General features: G+C 41.5%; 1 protein-coding gene across 1 annotated transcript; it reads right to left on the reverse strand.

Moving 5' to 3' along the window:
* Positions 1–466: 466 nt before the first annotated feature.
* LOC127334182 (uncharacterized) lies at positions 467–17,600 on the reverse strand. The gene is made up of 27 exons (XM_051360602.2): positions 17,337–17,600; positions 17,140–17,255; positions 16,912–17,047; positions 15,867–15,965; positions 15,711–15,779; positions 15,494–15,628; positions 15,333–15,401; positions 14,247–14,302; positions 13,955–14,114; positions 12,434–12,598; positions 11,141–11,225; positions 10,866–11,069; positions 10,624–10,715; positions 10,503–10,545; positions 8,261–8,418; positions 7,719–7,829; positions 7,311–7,379; positions 7,077–7,220; positions 6,905–6,979; positions 6,642–6,818; positions 6,466–6,551; positions 4,690–4,744; positions 2,871–2,996; positions 2,664–2,777; positions 988–1,107; positions 766–866; positions 467–653 (listed from the first exon to the last, which is right to left on the reverse strand). The coding sequence occupies exons 1-26, from the start codon at positions 17,487–17,489 to the stop codon at positions 801–803; spliced, it is 2,883 nt and encodes a 960-aa protein (XP_051216562.1). The 5' UTR covers positions 17,490–17,600; the 3' UTR covers positions 467–653; positions 766–800.
* Positions 17,601–21,200: the final 3,600 nt, after the last annotated feature.

Here is a 21,200-nt window from a genome sequence, read left to right on the forward strand (position 1 = left end):
TACCAATTGTATACAGCAAGTAGCATACAGAGTCGTCGTCCCACCCACTCAGGCCCTCACCTAGCAGCAGGCAGCAGCATGTATACTTGTGGCTACTTTGGTTTCCGGATACAGGACTGCACCCAGGCCCAACAGTGGCAAAGTTGCCTCAGGGGCGAGGGGCAGGGGCGAGGCTGTTCAAGCCTTGACAACAATTTTTCGGTTCAGACTTCATTTGTTCTCGACAGTGCATCTCCAAGGTGCTCTAGACACAGAAATTCAGACTTAGGCAGACCATTTTTGCATGTGTTGTCCATGTTGTTTCTAATCTTGACCTTTTTTACCACGTGCCATTTTATTTTATCGTTCGTTCTTTTTCACTAGTTAATTAACAATGCGAGCTCATTTTGACAGTGTCTCACACTCTCACTGTCTCTCCATCCCTATAACAATCACAGCTCATATGCCCTTCTGTTGAAACAGTAACTGCGGCAAGAATAAACTCCGTCAGCACTCTGCATCACGTACATCCTCTTTACTTTCAGTTACAGTATACCTGTGGTGCATGAATATTTTACATGTCAGACGCCATGATCTTATATGCACTAGCCTACCAATAAACTGTCAAATGATTCTGTTCATCAACCATGCCAAAACATCAGAATAAAAAGTTCCTGCAAAAATCATAAAAGGTAAATGTCAAATATTAACTTTTCATATTAACTTTCCTGGGAGTAATCAAAAGAGAAACATTTGGGCTTCTGCACTAATCAGCACATTACATACTGGCGTGGTTCAGTTGAGGTCAATTGTATGGCCTATTAATGACGTCTTTTTTGGTATAGTGAATATCCAACAAGAGCAGACAGCAGTATCGTCCATAAAACCTGCAGAAGAACGAATTGAGTTAAATTGATGACCATGATCTGCAGTGCCGGTAAATGTAAACTGAACCCTATATTAACAAAAGTTAATGGATCTACAAGCTAAGAGATGAGTAACAATCACCATATTTATTGTATTCCATCTCTCAAGCTTCTTTATCCTGGAGTGCAGATCATCAATCATGCCATCTGTTGAAGAATTTTCTCTCATAGGTGAAGATAAATCAGAATTGAAGCTCCCACCCTGCAATAGGGGTTATCTCAATAGATAAGAATATAAATTGCTGAATATAATTGAGAAAGAACAGCAGCAATAAAATCTCGTCACATGAACATGTCCACTACTATATCACAGGATCAAATCGACAAGTTTCACACATATCACATATGTAGGAAAAATACATCCTCGGGAGTTTGATGTTCAGGAGTGCAATCCAGCCTCACAAAACAAATGTGATGCTTCCGCGCTGGTTATTCAAGCAGAAAATGCAGGTACCAAAAATCACAACAAGGTCACCATCCTTTGCCTATCAAAGGTCCAAATTACTACAAAAAAAAAAAACCTAAACTTCCACAGGAGATGATACAATAGCACCAATCTTTTCCACAATAGTATGAAAACCAAAATTGAAGGCAAACAGAATGTGTAGCGCTGCAGCCAGCTTAGTTGCTGGCCCTGCGCTCTGTTGGTGTTTATGCCTGACAATGGGAGAATGGAGAATTGGGGGTTTGGCAGTTGGGTAGATAGGGTATTTCTCGTTTCTTCTTGTCTGTGTGTTCAGCAAGGATTGCGAGTCGACGAGTCGACAGGTCGTTCTGGGGCAGCGACTCAGAGACTAGTCAAGACTAGTCTCGACTCAGCAAGACTCATGTTTAACACTAAATTACTAATGTGTTTAATGTAGGATAGAATATAAGGCTAGGGATAGAGGAGTGGGGGAAAACCTGGGCAATTCCTTCCAATGGCCAAGGCCTTCCTCTTGTCCATGAACCAGCAGCCTACAGGTTGGGGACAGGGGAGTGGGGGAAAACCTGGGCAATTCCTTCCAATGGCCAGCAGGTTCTTGCAGAGGCGGCGGCCAAGGGAGAGAACACCAAGATGTGTTTTGGCTTTTGGGTTTGAGCGGGGGAAACTGTCTCTCGATCTTGGTTTCACGGGGGAACACAGGGGAAAATGGGAATGGGAGGAAAGAATGGAAAAAATTATAACATGTGGGGTCATTTTTTAAGTCGACAGACTCACAAACCTGGACTAGTCGAGACTAGTCAAGACTAGTCGATCGACTCGATCGACTCATCAAATGAGTCGAGTCGACTGGCCGAGTCGACCTTGCAAATGCGACTCGTAGACTAGTCGTCGACTAGTCTCGACTAGTCTTTCGACTCGCAATCCATGGTGTTCAGGCAATAATAACTGGGTAGGCATGATGCTACATGTACTTAAACCATGAAGTGCACGCTATACACCAGCCTACGCTGAAGTAAAGGTCAGCTCACAATCTTTTTTTTTTTTTTTTTACAACTGCCACGCGATCATATCTTCATGTCTCCCATGTCAATGAATTTAACCAGAATTTATACTATTCATTACTTTAACAACATTCTCGTGTGACTTGAAAACAGAAAATTGTTGAGAAAATATCCTGGAAAAATTAATGATACATGAAGATGAAAGAAACAAGTAGGTAATGATGCTTTGGTCGCCTTAAAAAACAGCTATGAAGACAGGTTACTCAAGAATATATAACACGGGTATAACGTACAAATAAGATCCAAGATGTTGTCTTGAAATTAACATACTTGTGATTGGATGAACTCAACTAGTTCCTGTAGCCTAGCAGCTTGCTGGGTATGAATACCAGCAGGAACATTATCATCCGCTGGTAAACTCTCCAAAATAATTTGAAGATAACTCTGCAAAGCACCAATAAAACAAGAAAATGTACACGAAATCATCAGCAAAGTGTAAATGTTTGATCTAAATGGACAACCTACAGATTTTAAGACCTTTGTCGTGTATGAACCATCTAGGCTGAGAGCAGAAGCAGCAGAGGAAACTATCTCCTTGTTTGTTCCTTTAATTTGAATATATGGATTGGTCACGCCTTGTAGATGGTCAACTTCTATAAGAATCTTCATTTAAATAAAATAAAGTGTTAGCACATAGCAAACAGTGATTAAGACAGATACAATGAATCTATTGTAACATGCAGTGTTGATAAAAGTTACAGCAATCAACATTGCTATAGAGATATTACTGTACAGAAAAGGTAAAAAAACACAAGAAATCTGTCTAATTGACAAAACCACTGTTAAAATCACATCAGGGTTCAAAGTGACTCTGTTTTGAAAGTCAAGCATCGCGAGTATCTGGGTTTGACAAATGTAAGTTTAACGCAAACCGCATACCAACATTCAGGGTCCTAAATCGACTTTCTCTTCCATGTAAGAATATTGTCATTATGCCAACATTAGTTTATATTCACAGTTTCACACATTGGACTGCCAAGGTACCCTAACGTTTTTCTTTGCAAACACGTATTGATTTGATTTCTGAATTGATATGAATATGGATACAGGTTGATAAAAAATAGCTTATTTGAACAAAATGTAACCACTTCTTTACATACATAAACTAAATTGTATTATTGATTGTGGTGTTGGTGACCTTTTATTTGATTTGTGCAAGTCCTAGCTGTAAAGTTCCATAAAAGAAAATACTGTATTCAGCATATTTCAACAATTGTGCATACGCATTAATCAACACTTTCAAAAACCTGATAAAAAAATGGCTGTCCTGAACTATAGACCATTAAATGTACATCAACAGCTAGAACATGGTAAATATTGCACCACAGGTTGTCTGTTGATGAACACCACTGGTCCTTATATGAAATGCACACCTTTTGAGTAACAAGATCCAAGATATACAATGTAATGATATGTCAGATGCGTTAAACTGGACTCTGCAATGATATGATGTTAACAAATTTATTCTAAGAAGCTCCATGGTCCAGGATGTTAATGGGACAATTCTTTCTGTAAACTTGGTACTACTGCGGATAATACGCCTTCAACGTGTTGGAGTTGCTATCATCTATGGTCACTGGCGGAGCTTAGTTGGGGCCAAACTGGGCCATGGCCCGCCCAAGTATTTTGCTAAACGAATGTTGATTACTATGTATCGGAGGCCCATCCGATCAACATGCATTGGCTGGCCCGTGACATTGCCTGTCTCCTTCGCTCGATTTCCCCAGTCTCCTACTCCTTATTTTCTTGACAAAAACCACGATGGGAATGGGTGCACCTCGCAATCCCTAATCTAGCAAGTTAGAAACAAAATAAGCAGTAACCGGTGGAGCATGAGCGGCGCAGAGGCAGCAGTGTCGCGCCCACAACCAGGAGGACGGCCCAAAATCACCGCAGGTGCAGCCTAGTATGGTTAAATCTATAAGACCGTGGATTTGATTAGCATATGTTGATAAAAAATTCAAGTAATGGGTAGCTTGATACGCGATGATAACAAACTTCAGTTCCGGCAAGGCCAGGAATCGCCAAGAAATCTAAAAAAAAAAATTAATGATCTAGTGAACTGGTTTGGTTGAAAACAAATTTATTTTTTGTGTGTTTTCTTCTAGACTGGCCGCCCATGGTTTTGTTTCAAGCTCCGCCACTGTCTATGGTCCTTAATCATAACCCATCCAGCAATAGTAATACACTTATAAAGAACCACAAACCGTAGATCATGGGGAATGCATTTCTTCATTCCAGTAAATTGACTTTCCAAAAATGGAAAATGAATATAACTCATAAGAGAAACAATAACCTTTCCGTCTTGGTAAATCACAGCAGAAGCTTCGATGTATGCAACAGCTTGGTAACTGCAAAGTGGGGAAAGAAAATAATACATCATACTACTTCACTATATTCCAAAGAGATGCGGATGATTTAGCATGCAAATAGTAAGCTTTTGGCATACCAGCTGATGATTTAACTGCCTGAAAACGCACCTTTTTGTGAGATAATCAGTGGTCATATAGCAGGACTAAGTTTCAGGTTTCTACTTATATTGCCAAAACATTTTTTATCAACAACTACTGTCTCCTAAAATTTCCAGGAGTCCATATGTAACATTTTTTTCAAGTATGTTGTAAGAAAGGAAATATGCACTTAGAGCATCTCCAAAAGACGCGCTAAATCACGCCCGCGCGGTAAAAACCGCCAATTTAGCGCGCCCGCGTCGGAAAGTAGCGCTTGAACAGACACACGAAAATAGAGCGCGCGGTAAAAAAATTCCAGCGCGCAAAACTGCGGCCCAGCGCGCTGGGTATTTGGCACACATGGCACCGCGCGCGGTAAAAGAAAATGAGAGAGCGCACAAAAGCCAACTGCCGCTCTGAAACTTCCGCGCGCCGCTCCGCCGCCGCTGAATCCTCCACCCCCTTCTCCTCCGACGCGGAAAATCGACGATGCGCCACTCTCCTGTAGCCACCGCGCATCCAGGCGGCCGAATCGCCTATCCGCCGCCGCCAAATCGCCACATGCACTTCCCGGCATCCGGAGCGCCCGCAAGGTGCTTGAAGGTATGCAGCGCGACCTGTCCGTCTTGGATAAGATTTTGGGATCAAGAGGTCCCCCATGAATGCATGTGTCATCATGCATAACATGATCATCGAGGATGAGCGTGGTTAAGACAATGACTAGTTTCACTATGCGTTGATGGGCCGCCCAGTTCGAGTACGTGGGAGAGAAGAGACAGTGGCCAAGTATATTGCCTCCTACAAAGCTATTCGGAACGAGGATGCTCATCTTCATCTTCAGGATGATCTGATCGAAGAGTGGTGGACATGGAATGGGCAACAGTAATTTTGTCTCATTTGTAGTTGTTGTATTTTATTGATTCACAATTTGTTCTATTGACAATAAACCATCTGATTGTGTTGTAATAATATCGAAACTATTTATGTTTGACTTATTTGGTTGTGTTTGATCTTCCTAGTGCTATATTTCTTGTTGATTTCTGTTTGTGGATGCGCCAGCGCGCTGCATTTTACAGCACCGGGAAAACACATGTTTTGCGCGCGCTATTTTTGTCCCGCGCACGCTAAAACAGGAAATCTGGCACTGTAAACTGATTTTAGCGTGCGGTGCGATTGGGAGTCTGTTGGAGATGCTCTTAATTACAAAATTAAATGAAGACTAGAGAGTACAATGGGTCCCTAAACTTGAATGCAGATACCACATGAACAATGTTCTATTTTTGTAATTTTGGTGCAATTAGCTACAAGTTTGAATGATATGCTGGAAGGGTCTACGACGGGCTGATGGCAAGCTGATGTTGATTTTTTTATTAAAGAGGCCATCTTGTTGACATATGGTATAGCACCTTCATCAGTAATATGTATGTAACATTAATCATATTAGCACTAAATTTATTGAAATGTTCTCAATGGCCTACTAGACAAGTAGAAGAACCTTCTAAGACAGTCTTGAAGGTTAAGAACCTATATGACAAGTCTGATCAAGTATCTTGTGAACTTTTGGTATGAATTTCTCAAGAAAATATGAACAGTGAAGGAGAATACCGTACGACACAACATACCCAAGCTTAAGAAGTCCTGCCACAGTGCTGGCACTAATATCAAAATCAACCTTTGGCTGGATAATAAAATTCCCCTCCCTTATAGGCTGGATAAGTTGAAAAGATGACGTGGTATTATACCATTGACCTGTGTCAATAAAACAGAGATAAAATGGAAATGCAGAAGGTACACAAACCTCTCGTATTAACAATGCAAATCTTCCTTCACATATTCTGACCCTAATACACTCGCCTTCTGTCAGCTGTCCATTTGATTGTATACCAGGAAGTCTTAAGTACACATCAGTGAAGTTCTGGACAGAGCTGCAGACCTTACTGGCATCTAGCACTTTTAGTATGTCTTTGTAGAATACCTATTTTTTATAATAAATGAAGAAAATATTCATAATCATTAACTAGTGGAAACGTGAAGTGTGCCATATAAAGCTGCATAAATTACCTGTTTTGTACTTTTTAAAACAAAAGGTGAGCTTTCAGGAGAGAGCACAGGATCAAAATCGTTTTGAATCTTCAGCTGCAAAGAAGGTAAAGAAACATTGCATGAGTCCAGACCACTATCACATATGACATAAATTAAATAAGCTAATAATACTCATGTCTCTTGTACCAACATGAGCATCGACAAGATGTGGTTCTATATATTGTTGAAATAGCGGAAACACAGTGGTCATAATTTCACTCTGGGAAATAGAAAAGCCTGCACGATTCTTGTCTCTCTGTATTCTTGCAATAAGATGAGAATGAACTCCACCAAACTGGTACAAGGGAATAGAGTTAATCTCCAGATATAGCAGAAAAATGTGACTAGACCAACATTTGTACAATATTTGAAGCACAGAACTTACAACTGCAATCCACAAATCCAGTGATTTCCTTATGGCAGGATGCAAAGTATAGACACCTTCAAAGATTACCTGGTAGTCCAAAACAGGAAGCCAAGAAACAATTTAGATTAATCTATAATGTGTACAAATGTAAGGGCAGAAAGAAAATAATGCTGGGCTGGAAGCCTAAACACAAAGAACTAGAGTGATGTTTGATCATAAAAAATATTTTTATCTGTAGAAAAGCATTGGGCTTTTAACTAGTGACACCAAACTACACAAGTAATTATTTACTGACAAAAATGACTCTCTTCTGGACTCAGTGTTCACCAAGGTAGCAAGGCGATCCCTGCTGATCAAATGAATCATAACAAAAGGCGCTCAAACGACCTAAAACTATGGAAGTGGTAGATGAGTTGAGTTAGTTACCACTCCACATTCCTCGGACACTTGAAACTCCTTGAATCCACTTCTGGTGAACTTTTCGAAGTCAAAGCAAGGGAGTTTTGCTTTATGACTGTTTCTGATCTCTGTAATATTCTGCAGTGCAAAGAAAAGTCCACATTCAACAGGCAGCAAAGAAAAACCTACTACATGCCTATTCACATCATGTACAAAGAACCTAAACTGCACAAGTCAAAACAATATTCTGAAAAGGCTGCAAACAGAATGATGTGGTATGACAACAATTTTAGAGATTAGTGCATCCTCAATAAACAGGAACCTTCTGAGACAATCTTCATGGTGCGCTTCAGCACAAAATCTACAGTTTTGTAGTCAAAAGACCTGGTAAAATTGCTGCTTACTACAAGGTTTCAGAACCATAGCTTTTCAACTAAATTTCCATGGACAGAATTTGGAAGCATATTAAAAAATAAGTTTGAACAATTCTATTTTCTGGCATAAAAGATTGCAATTCACTGACAACACACAAACTGATCTGTGGATTTAGTTAATGAAAATGGCATCACCTTAGTCAGCAAAGCAATATCCAATGAGCTATACTCATCATATTTGTAGTCCCTCACTTGCTCAGGCTTGTAATAACTTTCCAAGCTTATAACTTCACAGCCAATTATGTTGGCCATCTTCTGAGCTAAACTTGTTTTTCCAGATCCACTAGGACCACCTACAAATAAGGGCAAGAAAATAATAATAACTTAACCAAATAGAGAAGAAGCATTCACTGCTAGAGGGAGTGATATCTTTGCTATGAAGTTATAACACACTGGTCATAAACCTGGGCTAGTAGGGGTAAGATTGTTCAAGGCTATTATTTTCAATTTCAATTACACTAAAATAAGATTGGAAGGCGGTCCTGGCGCAGTGGTAGAGTATCTCCACTTGTGTCCTGGAGGTCTTGAAATGCAAGGGAAAGGCTGCCTAGAAATTCCTGTCCCAAGACCCCGCAAATTAAGTAAGGTTATTGATTTGCATGTTTCCACCTCCGTTGATTTCATTATTACCAAAAAAAAATACAGTTGGGTATGTTTTGACTGATATGATTTGCAAATTTACGATGTGAATTCTGACTTCAAAAGGATGAGATTACCAAAGAGGAATCAGGCAACTTTCTTTGATAGAAGAAATATGCAACCGAAGTCAAGTTGAAGAGAGCGCGAACCTGGGTACACCCACGCCTCCCACCAACTGAGCTAGGTTCAGTCCTGTGAATTCTGATTTTGTAACTACCGTATAGTTCATTTTAACTATCTTTGTGACCAGTGTAGTATTTGTATTTAGTGAATAGAAATATTTTCTCTGTTAAGCAGACAATTTCGCCAGTTCAAGAATAAGTTATATTCAACAACAACAACAACCAAGCCTTTCAGTCCCAAACAAGTTGGGGTAGGCTAGAGTTGAAACCCATAAGATCTCGAAGCCAGGTCATGGTTCCGGAACGTGGATAGCTAACTTCCACGCACCCCTGTCCATGGCTAAATCTTTGTCGATATTCCAAACCTTCAGGGCTCTCTTAACGGACTCCTCCCATGTCAAGTTTGGTCTACCACGACCCCTCTTAACATTCTCAGCACGCTTTATCCGTCCACTATGCACTAGCGCTTCCGGAGGCCTCCGTTGGATATGTCCAAACCATCTGAGACGATGTTGGACCAGCTTCTCTTCAATCGGTGCTACCCCAACTCTCTCCCGTATAACGTCATTCCGTACCCGATCCTTTCTTGTGTGGCCACATATCCATCTCAACATGCGCATCTCTGCTACACTTAACTGTTGGATATGTCGTCTCTTCGTTGGCCAACACTCCGCGCCATACAACATCGCAGGTCGGATAGTTGTCCTATAAAACCTGCCTTTTAGCTTTTGTGGCACTCTCTTGTCACAGAGTATGCCAGAAGCTTGGCGCCACTTCATCCAACCAGCCTTGATTCGGTGGCCCACATCTTCATCGATATCGCCATCCTTCTGCAACATGGACCCCAAATATCGAAAAGTGTCTCTCTCCGGTACCACCTGCCCATCAAGGCTAACCTCTCCTTCCTCGTGCCTAGTAGAACTGAAACTGCACCTCATGTATTCAGTTTTAGTTCTACTAAGCCTAAAACCTTTCGATTCTAGAGTTCGCCTCCACAACTCTAACTTTCTATTCAATTACCAGAATAGCACATGCAACAAGTACTGGCATCAGAACACAAGCAAGAAACATGACACTTGAACAACTAGTTACTCCTTAAAGAAAAACTATATACAGGGATGCTCTAAGAATCCAGCACCGTAGACATGACTTGTACAAAGGTTGCAGCAGCATAACTACTGCATATTTGTTCCTTGAAAATTATACGTAGAATTGCCCATATTATGGCAGTCATGTAGTGCAGTACATGTACAAAATATCAATTCAATTAGGATTATGTGAAACTTGGTTTAAAAAAACTTGATTGTGCAACCGAAGTCAAGTTGAAGAGAGCGCGAAAGACAAAGATTAAAGAACTCAGGAATGTGAAATTGCTACCAATAATATCTGAGGCAAAGGGCCATCAGTCACACAAGGTGTGGCAAATAATAGAAGTGTAAAGAAAAGTGTGGCAAATTGTAAAATCCCCCATATGCCTTTGAGCTATGCCAACAAAAAGAGAAGGTCTTATTGTCTTTGTACTTGTCAAGGACCCTGATACTTGATCTATATATTTTACTTGAAATGCTACACTACTCCACATAGATTAGGTAAGATATAAGAAGGTTCATCCATACCAATCCCAACAATGACGGGAAATCCTTTGGTCTCCAACACTGCCTGAAAGGCAAAGATTAAAGAACTCCTTCGATATGTGCATGCATACTGCCTCGAAAATATGTAATGGGGTACATTTACCTGAATTGCTTGAACTGATAGAAGAAGACCCCTATCTAAGTCATAAGAATCTGGCAGGGGTGCTAGCTGGATTTTACTTCTTGAAGAAGAATCTGATAGTCGTTAGAGATAATCATGAGATATTGCACAGAAAAAAAAAAAAACCTTGGAGCCAGTACGAGAAGAAATATGTTTTCCCCTTTTCAAATAAATAACATGTGAAAGCATCACATAATTCCAATCCAAAGTAACAAGTTGAAAACCTGGAATAAACTGCCATTTTCCGAGAGGAGGTTCCTGGTCAAACTTTTTGGGTGGAGACCTAGTCCATGGTTGCGCAAAGTCATCAAGATTTGCAACTCTATCAGTAAGAACACGGATTGGTTTGGGCACAGTAATTTTCTTCTCTTGACTTTCAGTCAGTAGTTTGCTAGATACTGGTGGGGGTGTATTAAGTCGTGGAACCCCTAGACGAATAAGATATATATCAGCAGATAGTTTTTGTTGGAAACACAAAATACTAAAACAAAACTTTTACCTTTGCTCTCCAGGATCATTTCCAGGTAGGACTTTGTTATCCATGGACCCTTTAAACCAATATTAGAAGCTTCTGCTGCAACGGTCTAAAATATGCAAGTCAGTAACATTTTCAGAACATGCCTGAAGTACAATAACAATCAAAATCAAAAGACACCTAAAGGTTTTAAGATGAGGAGTTAAAGGAAATTCAAATGAGATCATCTAGAATTCACCCTCCCTTCACTTGAAAAGTAATAATGAAGCAATGTTAAAGCGCTAACCTTATCAACTGAAAACCTAATTAGAAAAGAAAGCTATACGAGCTCAAAACAGCCTTATAGCTCGTTTGGAAGGGAAAATTTTGTAGAACTTCAGCTCTATGGATAATTACAACTTTGTAATATTGCATATATGTGTTGTAGCTGTTCAAACATTTCTGATTACCCCGTTGTATAAGGTTTCCCTCCATATATATGTATTGCACCTTCTCCTCCTACCCAGCACCCGCGTCTGGTCCCCCCCCCCCAGCGTCTGGTTCCCACCCCGTTAGTATGTTGGTACTTGGTAGGTAAGGTCGTATTAGGGATTCCACTTTAAGTTGGCATCTAGCAGTTGGTTCGGTCTATATAACCTACCACTGTATCTTGTGATAAAAAACAAGAAATGAAACCAAAATTTTACCATATTTATTTTCCTGCAACTTATCTTGCAATTTACCTAGTTTATCTATTGATTCCGTTCAAATCCCTGTTCTTCATGATCCTCTTCTCGTCAGATCCATCAGGATCCTGACAGGCTTGGTGCACAAAGGCAAAACAGCTTGTCACCAGCAATTGTGCATGAGGCACCTACACTCGCATTGCTTGCCCAAAAAGAACTGCAGAGCCTGGATTATACGGTGATACTTAATTGTTGATGCGTTGGCCCTTCCGAAAACGAGTCTAGTGAAGCAGGAGGATGTGGCATACAACTCATCAAGAAGGGCCACATTTAGTACAAGACAGAAGCTACCAAAGTTGTTAAACAAACACCAGGCATGTCTAGGGAATCCACAAGCATGTACTCCAAGAGTCAAGGTTCCAATTTAGCACAAGAACTTCCAAATTATTTAGAGTACCAAGATGAGGATATAGACGTGTAAGTATCAGAGAATGAGGGAGAGACTGGTTGTTACATTCTATTAGCATAAATTTTAACAGAGCAACATTCCAAAGAAATCAAAAGAATGACACAGCACAACTGGCTGATCACGGTTTCGAACTGTTGCTATTACATACAAGCATAAAGTAAACAAACAGTATCCAAGAGTTACCTTCCTACTTGGGCCTTTTAACACCAAAAAGGACTCATTTAGGGTGTCAATGGTCTCTGCTGCTATCAATAACTGATTTCTGTTGACAGTTCTGGATGTACGCTTAAAGCTAACAACAACACTATATCCCAAGGCCAACAATCCTCCAAGAGTTGTACGTCCAACCTGAGACACATTCAAAAATAGGAAAACAATAAAAAAAGGTCAAATCCAGTTGAAATTTCTGTTCTGATAACGTACTAAACCCACCATAAAATGCATAACATTTTATGAATTTGCGCTTCAACCAAGATACATGTGGAAAAGACTACATCACCCCTCCTCGCTAAGGCGCGCATTACCTTTGGTGCTTTACTCTAGTACATACTGAAAACTGGAAATAGCCAAAAGGAGGGGTATGACAGAGAAAAATTGGTGCTGGTTATCTTGGAATGATAAAATGACATGTATTTAGAAACAACTACCTCCGTTCCAGAGGTAGTACTTTTCAATACTAGAATGGCATCTATTAGAGAATGGAGAGAGTATTTTTAACTATTAGATCATTAGCATTCAGTCCACACAAGAACGAATTACTTCCATTAATTTGCACAATTATTGAAAACTGAAGCTACAGTTTCTGCTTCCAGTAATATATCTACTAGTGTGTTTTACAGAACCACGTAAAAATGTGTTTTACAGAAAAGAATATTGTTTTGCTCCACTTGCCTGTTACTGGAAAATTTGCAAGCTACTACTGAAAGCAAGTTATGCAATCCTATACATTATCATATGCGCAGGATATGAAAATTAGAAGTATGGCATACATCAGAAACAAATGAAACCAAAACGGCACATAATCGAATTGATTTATACCAGAAATTCGTAAAAATCAGTAGCTCACCGATTTTGTTTACGCACAACAGCATAAGAGTTCACAGAACATCTATGGTAGACTTGGTAGTAACTAGCAATATATATTACCCTTTTTACTGGACACAGTTTCCTCTATTATATCTATAATAATGGAAAAAGTCAACGAAGAACAAATATGCTTCTATTTTTCCTACACTCATCAGTAATGGAAGCCATGCAGAAGAAACTGCAAGTGAATATGCAACATATCATATCGGTGGCCCGAAATCCGAACTCACTGTTACCCTGGTGCTATATATACTGCTTCCATGAAATTAAGCCCTAAATTGTTCTCAGTACTAAACCATAAATCTGCAGAGGTAAGGTGGTCATGGAAAATCTGGCTGTAGAGTTCGCGTAGGTGCACTGTTCTAGTCTATACTTCCACCGTCAAATGGGCAAAACTGAACCAATGCAAGGTATCTGTTCAGTTCCAGGAATATTTTGCTTGTGTTTGACCATTCAAGTGTTTTGAACCGACCTCGCCTTCCCCTCCCTCCTGGACTTAGTAAGTTAACACCAATTCTCTTCCTTGTACTTGGGGCTAACTTGGTGTCGATATTCAGTTGCTTTTATTATACAATTTAACAATTACAGAGGTTTAAGATGATAAGATCATTTGCATACCTCAAACTCAGCTTTTGGACGGATAATAAAGAACTTGTCAACAATCCGCTGGTCCCCGAGAGACAGGTAATATCTTATACCACATTGTGTAACTTTAATCCAATCATCAATTTTCATTTCTTCAGAAGCAGAAGGCGGCCTAAGGTACATCTCAATAAAGCTGAAATAGTTGTAAGAAAAACGATGGTCACAAGCTGAAATGGTGAACAGACATAAGCCTGGTGAATCTACAAAAGACCTTGATATAGAGCAACTCTGGATGAATGTACATAAAGGTAAAAAGGATACGCACTTCACAGTTTCTGCTTTACTTCTATCGAAAGAATAGAACTTCTGGCCATCTGGTGACTACAAAGACAAAACAAAGTTAAAGAAGCAAAATAACTGCAAATAGTAGGTATAAGAACAAGTAATTAGCAGGTGCACATTCTGGTTGTAGGTTCCGCATAAATATGTACTCCATTTTGTTTTACTATAATTTTGGACTGACAAAGTTTCCACACACATCTTTGATTATTACTAATTCTAATAACATGAGAGTAATTCTGATGATAAATGTATAATTACCATTCCATGTGACAAATCAAGATGGTTTTGTGTGTATTAGTAGTCAAATGTTTGAAAGGTTTATGCCACGCATTCTAGGACAGCAAGGGGATTTATGTTGTCGGATGATTTATTATTGTTTGACATGTGTGGATTTTAATTTAACAATATCCTAAAGCAACTTACACATAAATGACAATTTGGAAACTAATACGATCTCCAAAATACAAATTTAATCAGCAACTTCTAATGTAATATATCTATAGGACCTGATAAATTTATACCATTACAGGCATTTTTTAAAAGCTTCTATTCATCATTTCATACATCTGGTCTGAACAATCATAGAAATATTGAGTGCATCCATTCTAGGATTTTACATATTTTTTACTCGATGGAGTATTGACTGAAGTATGCAAACGTAAGAAACTAGCAGTAAGCAGCAGACGTACTCTAAATGATGTGAGTATAAAACGTCAGGTTAGTTTTCCACACAAGTCTGACACAACCAATATGATTTCTACTCTACTATGTCACATTGTGGTCTCCTAAAAGTGAAGCAAAAGGGAAAATTGACAATCTAAAAGATGGGAACAAACTATACTGCTCAGCTCTTAAGGTACACAATTCAACACTACGTTTAATTTTGATACCCTGGCCATCCACAAGCAACAACAGGTTTTGCCGCAACTTGAGATTTTCAGCCTAAGATTAGAATTAATCAAGGGCAGTTTACATGAATGGTGCATGCAAAGAAAGATGCTGCATTACATTACGTTATACAAAACTCCATACATGATATGTTATCAATCAACAGGAAACCACTGCTGACCTCATTCTTGCATTTTAGCTTGTAGTAGGGCTCGCGGAATGAGCAGACAAAGCTGTTATCAATTCTAATCTGCACAAGCAACTCAAATAGGTTATGTCCAAACTCAATATACAAATGGTAACTACAGACTCAAGAAAAAGAGAAAATTACAAAATGTGTACTTGAGCATGATGCAGGTCTGGCTCAATGTGCTTTCTGAACAGCGGAAATATGCTATCAATCAGATAGTCCAATGAACAAGAATCTCCAATATCGTGCTGAACTTTAGAAAGCAGGCTAAAATGAACACCACCAACCTGAAATCGAGGAAAAGATTACTCGTTTACTTGAGCCATAGCCATTTTTATGTAATTAGAAGATTTTCAACCAATGGTTTACCACAGCAACACGAATGTCTAGCAGTGACCTTAGTGTTGAATGCAGAGCATAAGCACCATCGACAATCACCTATAAGGATAACTTGTATTAGTATAGCAATATGATCTTATCCTAAGGCTGTCAATGATGTATAACATGTATTCTGAGATATCACACCACTCCAGATGACGAAATCTTCAGTTGTCTCCATCCTGTATGTTTCTTCTCTTGAAAATCAACCAGTGGCATCAATGTATCTTTGCCCTTTACTAGATCCTGCTCAGCAGACATGATTGTAAAGCTACTTGTCATACACCTAAATAAGCAGAGAATTGTCAAGATAGCAAGCAAAACAGAGACTATTACATACAAAAGTTACCTAAAAATAGTTAGAAAGTGGATTATTTATTTATTTAGCTACGTACATCAAGTGTAAATAAGAAGAGCAATCACTATTTTTGGAAACATTGGACAGAGGAGAGATTTCTAGTTTGTGTACTGCAGCAGGCAAAACATGGCCCACAAGACCAAAATACCAAATCAATCGGCTGCCACGTGCTCTATAAAACAATGGTACTCCAGAGGGATCGATCTTTTAGGCTTAGAACTGCAACTCATTCACAGAATGCATGCTTAAAATGGCAGAAGTAACTGAACACCCCTTTTTCCCACATTAGCTACCCCCATCTGTACTGTTTGCCAAATTTGCATATCCTATTTCAACTACATGGTATAAAAGAGCTATACCTGATCATCCTCCATCAACTGTTAGGCCAAGTGAACTGTAAGTCGTACAATTTGGTTTTAGACCTTAGGTGACTAAAAGATCACTAACAAAAGACATATACTATTTCACTGTACAGTAGTTGGTGTTTCAGCCAAATTTCATGGAGCACGGGCTTCTTTGGACTCTGTTTTATTACTGTATTTGTTTGTGCAAAGGACTATAGCAGAAAATGGTACCACACCACCAATACAAGAAAATGGGCAGTCCTCTTTCTGGAAAAATAAGTCCAGATACCCGTATGCACCCACCCATGACGGCATAAATTGTAGTACTCTCCTTCAACAGCAACAGACAGCAGGCACCTCTACAGAATGCAACCAAACAGAGCATTTACGCCGCCCACCATTTCTGGCTACACTCTGACTCGTCACTAAAGCAAGCAACCCTGAACGCATCCAATCCCACCCGCAAGTCGAACGGCTCTGAGAGAGGTACCTGGAGGTTGCTGGCGAGGGCGTCGAAGTCAATCGAGTCGATGTCGCTGCCCTCGTCGGCCCCTACCCCCGTGCGATAGTTCTCCATGGATACGATGACGACGCAGCCCAGCACCGATGCCACCTTCTCCGCCAAGCTGAGCAGCACCAACCCCAAATGAAGAACTAATCAATCAGCTCCTTGACAAACGAAAGAGGTTGCGCGCGGGGGAGTATGGTTGTACTCGACCTGGTCTTGCCGGAGCCGGTGGGCCCGCCGATGCCGACGGTGACGACGAGGCCATCCTTGCGCTCGCGCAGCTCCTGGATCGCCTTGACGAGGAGGTAGTAGCCGCGGTCGAATGACTGCATCGGAGGGGGAGCAGCGGATGGAATTAAAGGGGGGGAGAAATGGAGGAGAAGGGGGAGAAGGGGGAGAGGGTTTACCACATGGAGGGGGAGGGACTGGAGGATGGAAGAAGATGAGGAGGCGGCGGCCGCGGCGGAGGCGGATGTGGGGGAGGTAGGGGAGGACGGATGGTGGAGGAGGAAGTCCCGGCCGCCGGCCTCGAGGCAGCGCTGCAGGAGGTCTGCATCCATGGCGACGAGGTGGAGTGCGGAGGAAGGAAGGAAGGGGGAGAGAAATGCTTCCTTCTTCTCCCTGCTTGGAGCTGGAGCTGGGATGGAACTGCCTGCCGTGGTGTTTCTTGGCGTGTTGGGCTCTGGGTCTCTCTGTGTGGGCTGCGCTAGGCCTGGATCCTTGCCTTTTTGGGTGTGTTGCCCAAACTAGCCCTGCCAAAAAAAGATGGTATAGTTGACTACATCAACTATTAGCTTGTGCACCGTCGTCTACAAGATCGCATCAAAGGTCTTAGCAAATAGACTCAAGGAAATTCTTCCTGAGATCATCTCAGAAGAGCAGTCGGCCTTTGTCCCCGGGAGACTGATCACGGACAATATAATTACGGCTTATGAGTGTCTTCACTTTATGAAGAGAAATAGCGCAAAGAAGCACCAACACTGTGCGCGGAAACTTGATATGCGAAAGGCCTATGATCGAGTTGAGTGGGCTTACCTAAGGGCGATTATGATTCGCATGGGGTTTCACCAACGGTGGGTGAACCTTATTATGAGTCTAGTCTCATCGGTATCCTTCTCGGTGCTGTTTAATGGCACGGCCCTTCAGGAGTTCCGACCATCCAGGGGTCTACGTCAAGGTGACCCCATACCCCCCTATTCTTCTTTTCTTACTTGCAGCGGAGGGCCTCTCTGGCCTATTGAAACAAAGTCGTCAATCATCGCATCTCCAAGGGATCAAGGTTGCTTCCACAGCGCCAGCTGTGAATCACCTCCTGTTCGCGGATGATAGCCTGCTGTTCGTCAAGTTTAGTGATGAGGGAGCTATGGAAGTGAATCAAATTCTGGATAAATACTGTAATGCTTCAGGACAACGTATCAACCTTGATAAGTCTTCAATCTTCTTCAGCAAGGGATGCCCAGAGTCTCGTCGGCATTCTGTGAAAACTATACTCAATGTGTCTAGTGAGACACTTAATGAGAAGTACCTGGGAATGCTCTCTGATGTGGGAAGATCCACTAATGGGGCGTTTAAATACCTGAAGGACCGGATATGGAAGAGTGTCCAAGGGTGGCTAGAGAAAACTCTTGCATCGGGGGAAAAGAGGTATTGATAAAGTCAGTGGCACAGGCAATCCCGACTTTTTCCATGTCCTGCTTCAAGTTGCCAAGAGGCTTATGCTTGGCTAACAACTCTATGCTCCGAAGCTTCTGGTGGGGGACTAAAGACGGAAACCGCAAACCATGTTGGGTTTCCTGGGAGACGATGTGCTCACCAAAATTGTCTGGAGGGATGGGGCTCCGAGATATTGAATTATTCAACCTGGCTATGTTGGCTCGTCAAGCCTGGAGGATCCTACAAAATCCGGAGGCTTTAAGTTCAAGAATTCTGAAAGCCGTTTACTTCCCTAATACTGATTTCCTGGAGGCCTCTTTAGGTTCTTCTCCTTCACATGTATGGAGAGCTATCGTGGAGGGGAAGGAGACTATGAAACAAGGGCTCATCACGCGTATCGGGACCGGCGAGAATACTCATGCATGGAATCACAATTGGTTACCGCGTGACTTCATGCTGCGACCACTGGCGTGCCTAAAAGCCAATCCACCTCTGTCGGTTGCTTTCTTCATTAATTTGGACGCTACATGGAATGTGGATCGGCTTAAGGAATTCTTTCTCCTATGGATGTGGAGACAATCTGCTCTATTCCCTTGTGCACCAAGCGGATGGATGACTTTTGGGCCTGGCACTATGAGAAGAGTGGAATCTTATCAGTACGCTCAGTTTACCGTCTCGTGGTTCAAACATAGAAGTGGCGAGAGGATTGATTGGAAGGAAGAGCAGCGGGTTCAGGCACTGCTGCGGAAGGTAAAGCCTGGACGCGTCTATGGAAAGTACAGGTGCCCTCCAAGTTGTGTGTCTTCCTCTGGAGACTCGAGCAACAATCACTGCCTACGGGCGATGTTAGATGCCACCGTCAGATGGCGACGTCGCCCGCTTGCTCCATCTGTGGGGCGGAGGACTCGTGGTGCCACTCCCTAATCAGTTGCACGGTCGCATGATCAGTATGGGCTCTGGTGGACGAAGATATCACTGAGAATGTGAGTATGATCGGTAGCCCGTCAGCCAAGCAATGGATCTTTGATCTGATGGAGACATTGTCCAGAGATAACTTTGATCGATAGCCCGTCAGCCAAGCAATGGATCTTTGCTCTGATGGAGACATTGTCCAGAGATAACATTGTCAACCGAAACCCCAGTTCGGGAGGGTTATGCAGTCCATCCCGGCACCCTGTCGGAGAGGGAAATCACCGCCGGAGGCCTCTACATCGCCATGTCTTCATCCGAGGTGATGCGTGAGTAGTCCTCCACGGGACCATGGGTCCATAGCAGTAGGCTAGACGGCTATCCTCTCCTTGTTGTGCTTCATGTATAGATCTTGTGAGCTGCCTAACATGATCAAGATCATCTATTTGTAATTGCTACATGTTGGTTTGATATGGATCCGATTTATAGAGAGATTGCTTTGGTTGAGATTATGTATTATGTTATTATGATCTTGCATGCTCTCTGTTTCTAGTAGATGCTCTGGCCAAGTAGATGCTAGCGACTCCAAGAGGGAGTATTTATGCTCGATAGTGGGTTCATGCCTCTATTTAACCATGGGAAGTGACCTTGTTCTCTACGGTTGTAGATGTGTTGTTGCTACTAGGGAGAAAACATCGGTGTTCTATTCAAGGGTAGTTTCATCGTTTACTTTACACACATTGCTTAAAGCAATAGTCCGTTGCTTGCAACTTAATACTGGAGGGTGTCGCGGATGCAATCCTGAAGGTGGATTATTAGTCATAGATGTAGTTGGATTATGGTTTATGTATATTGTTGTAATGCCCACATACTTTCATAGCATGTATTCTGCACCAACCATTAGCGTAGAATCTCTATTTGTCAATTGCTCATCTGTAATTTGTTTACCCAACATATTTATTTTATTGGGGAGGCGCCTCTAGTGAACTATGGACCCCGGTCCTTCTTCTTTTAATTGCAATCTTCTACAGCATTTTCCTATTCTTTTATCTGCAAACAATTCTTTTTCCACACGGTTCGTTTAATCATTTGTTTTCAGCAAAACCAGTGAGCTTGACAACCTCGCTGAAAGTTGGGGACAAAGTACTTGGTTGTTTGTGTGCAGGTCTCCACGTTGTTGCTGACGCCGGCAGTGCGCCCTGCCACGAGTTGGTTCGCAACACCTCAGGAGAGAACGTTTTTCTCCTACTGGTCGATAAACCTTGGTTTCTTACTAAGGGAAAACTTCCTGCTGTGCTCATCATACCTTCCTCTTGGGGTTCCACTCAACGTTGCGCATAAATTCTCCTTCATCAACTACGCGCTCAGCAGTTATCTGGAGAAGACGTGAGGCCCACGACCCGAAGCTTTGGAGGCCCAGAAGCCCAAAGAACTTCGGATAAGGAAGAGTTGTAATAGGAATATTGTAGCAATATAGGAAAGGCTCAACATGCCTCTCGCAGTTTGTAACTTATACGACACGAAAAGCCTCGTCTCTACCTCTTATATAAAGGGGAGACGAGGGAAAAGCAAAGGGATCGAATCTATTGTCAACAGAACAACCGTAACTTTAGTCGAGCACCTTTGTCGGCTGTGCAAGGGTACATTGCCCCTATGTGTGGTTTTGGTAATTAATGACAAGCCCTATGGACTAATGTTTTCATTAAGTT

This window comes from Lolium perenne, unplaced genomic scaffold (genome assembly GCF_019359855.2).
Source record: "Lolium perenne isolate Kyuss_39 unplaced genomic scaffold, Kyuss_2.0 unplaced26, whole genome shotgun sequence".
Classification (NCBI taxonomy): Eukaryota; Viridiplantae; Streptophyta; class Magnoliopsida; order Poales; family Poaceae; genus Lolium; species Lolium perenne.

Bases quoted from the DNA above. Each gene is read 5' to 3' on its own strand.
- LOC127334182 (XM_051360602.2), bottom strand. From the start codon at position 17,489: ATGGATGCAGACCTCCTGCAGCGCTGCCTCGAGGCCGGCGGCCGGGAC. The intron at 14,303-15,332 runs GTCAGCAGTGGT...TTGTCTTTGTAG, and splicing joins AGCTAAAATGCAAGAATGAG to TCACCAGATGGCCAGAAGTT. The intron at 8,419-10,502 runs GTATGGATGAAC...CCTTATTTGTAG, and splicing joins TCCCGTCATTGTTGGGATTG to GTGGTCCTAGTGGATCTGGA.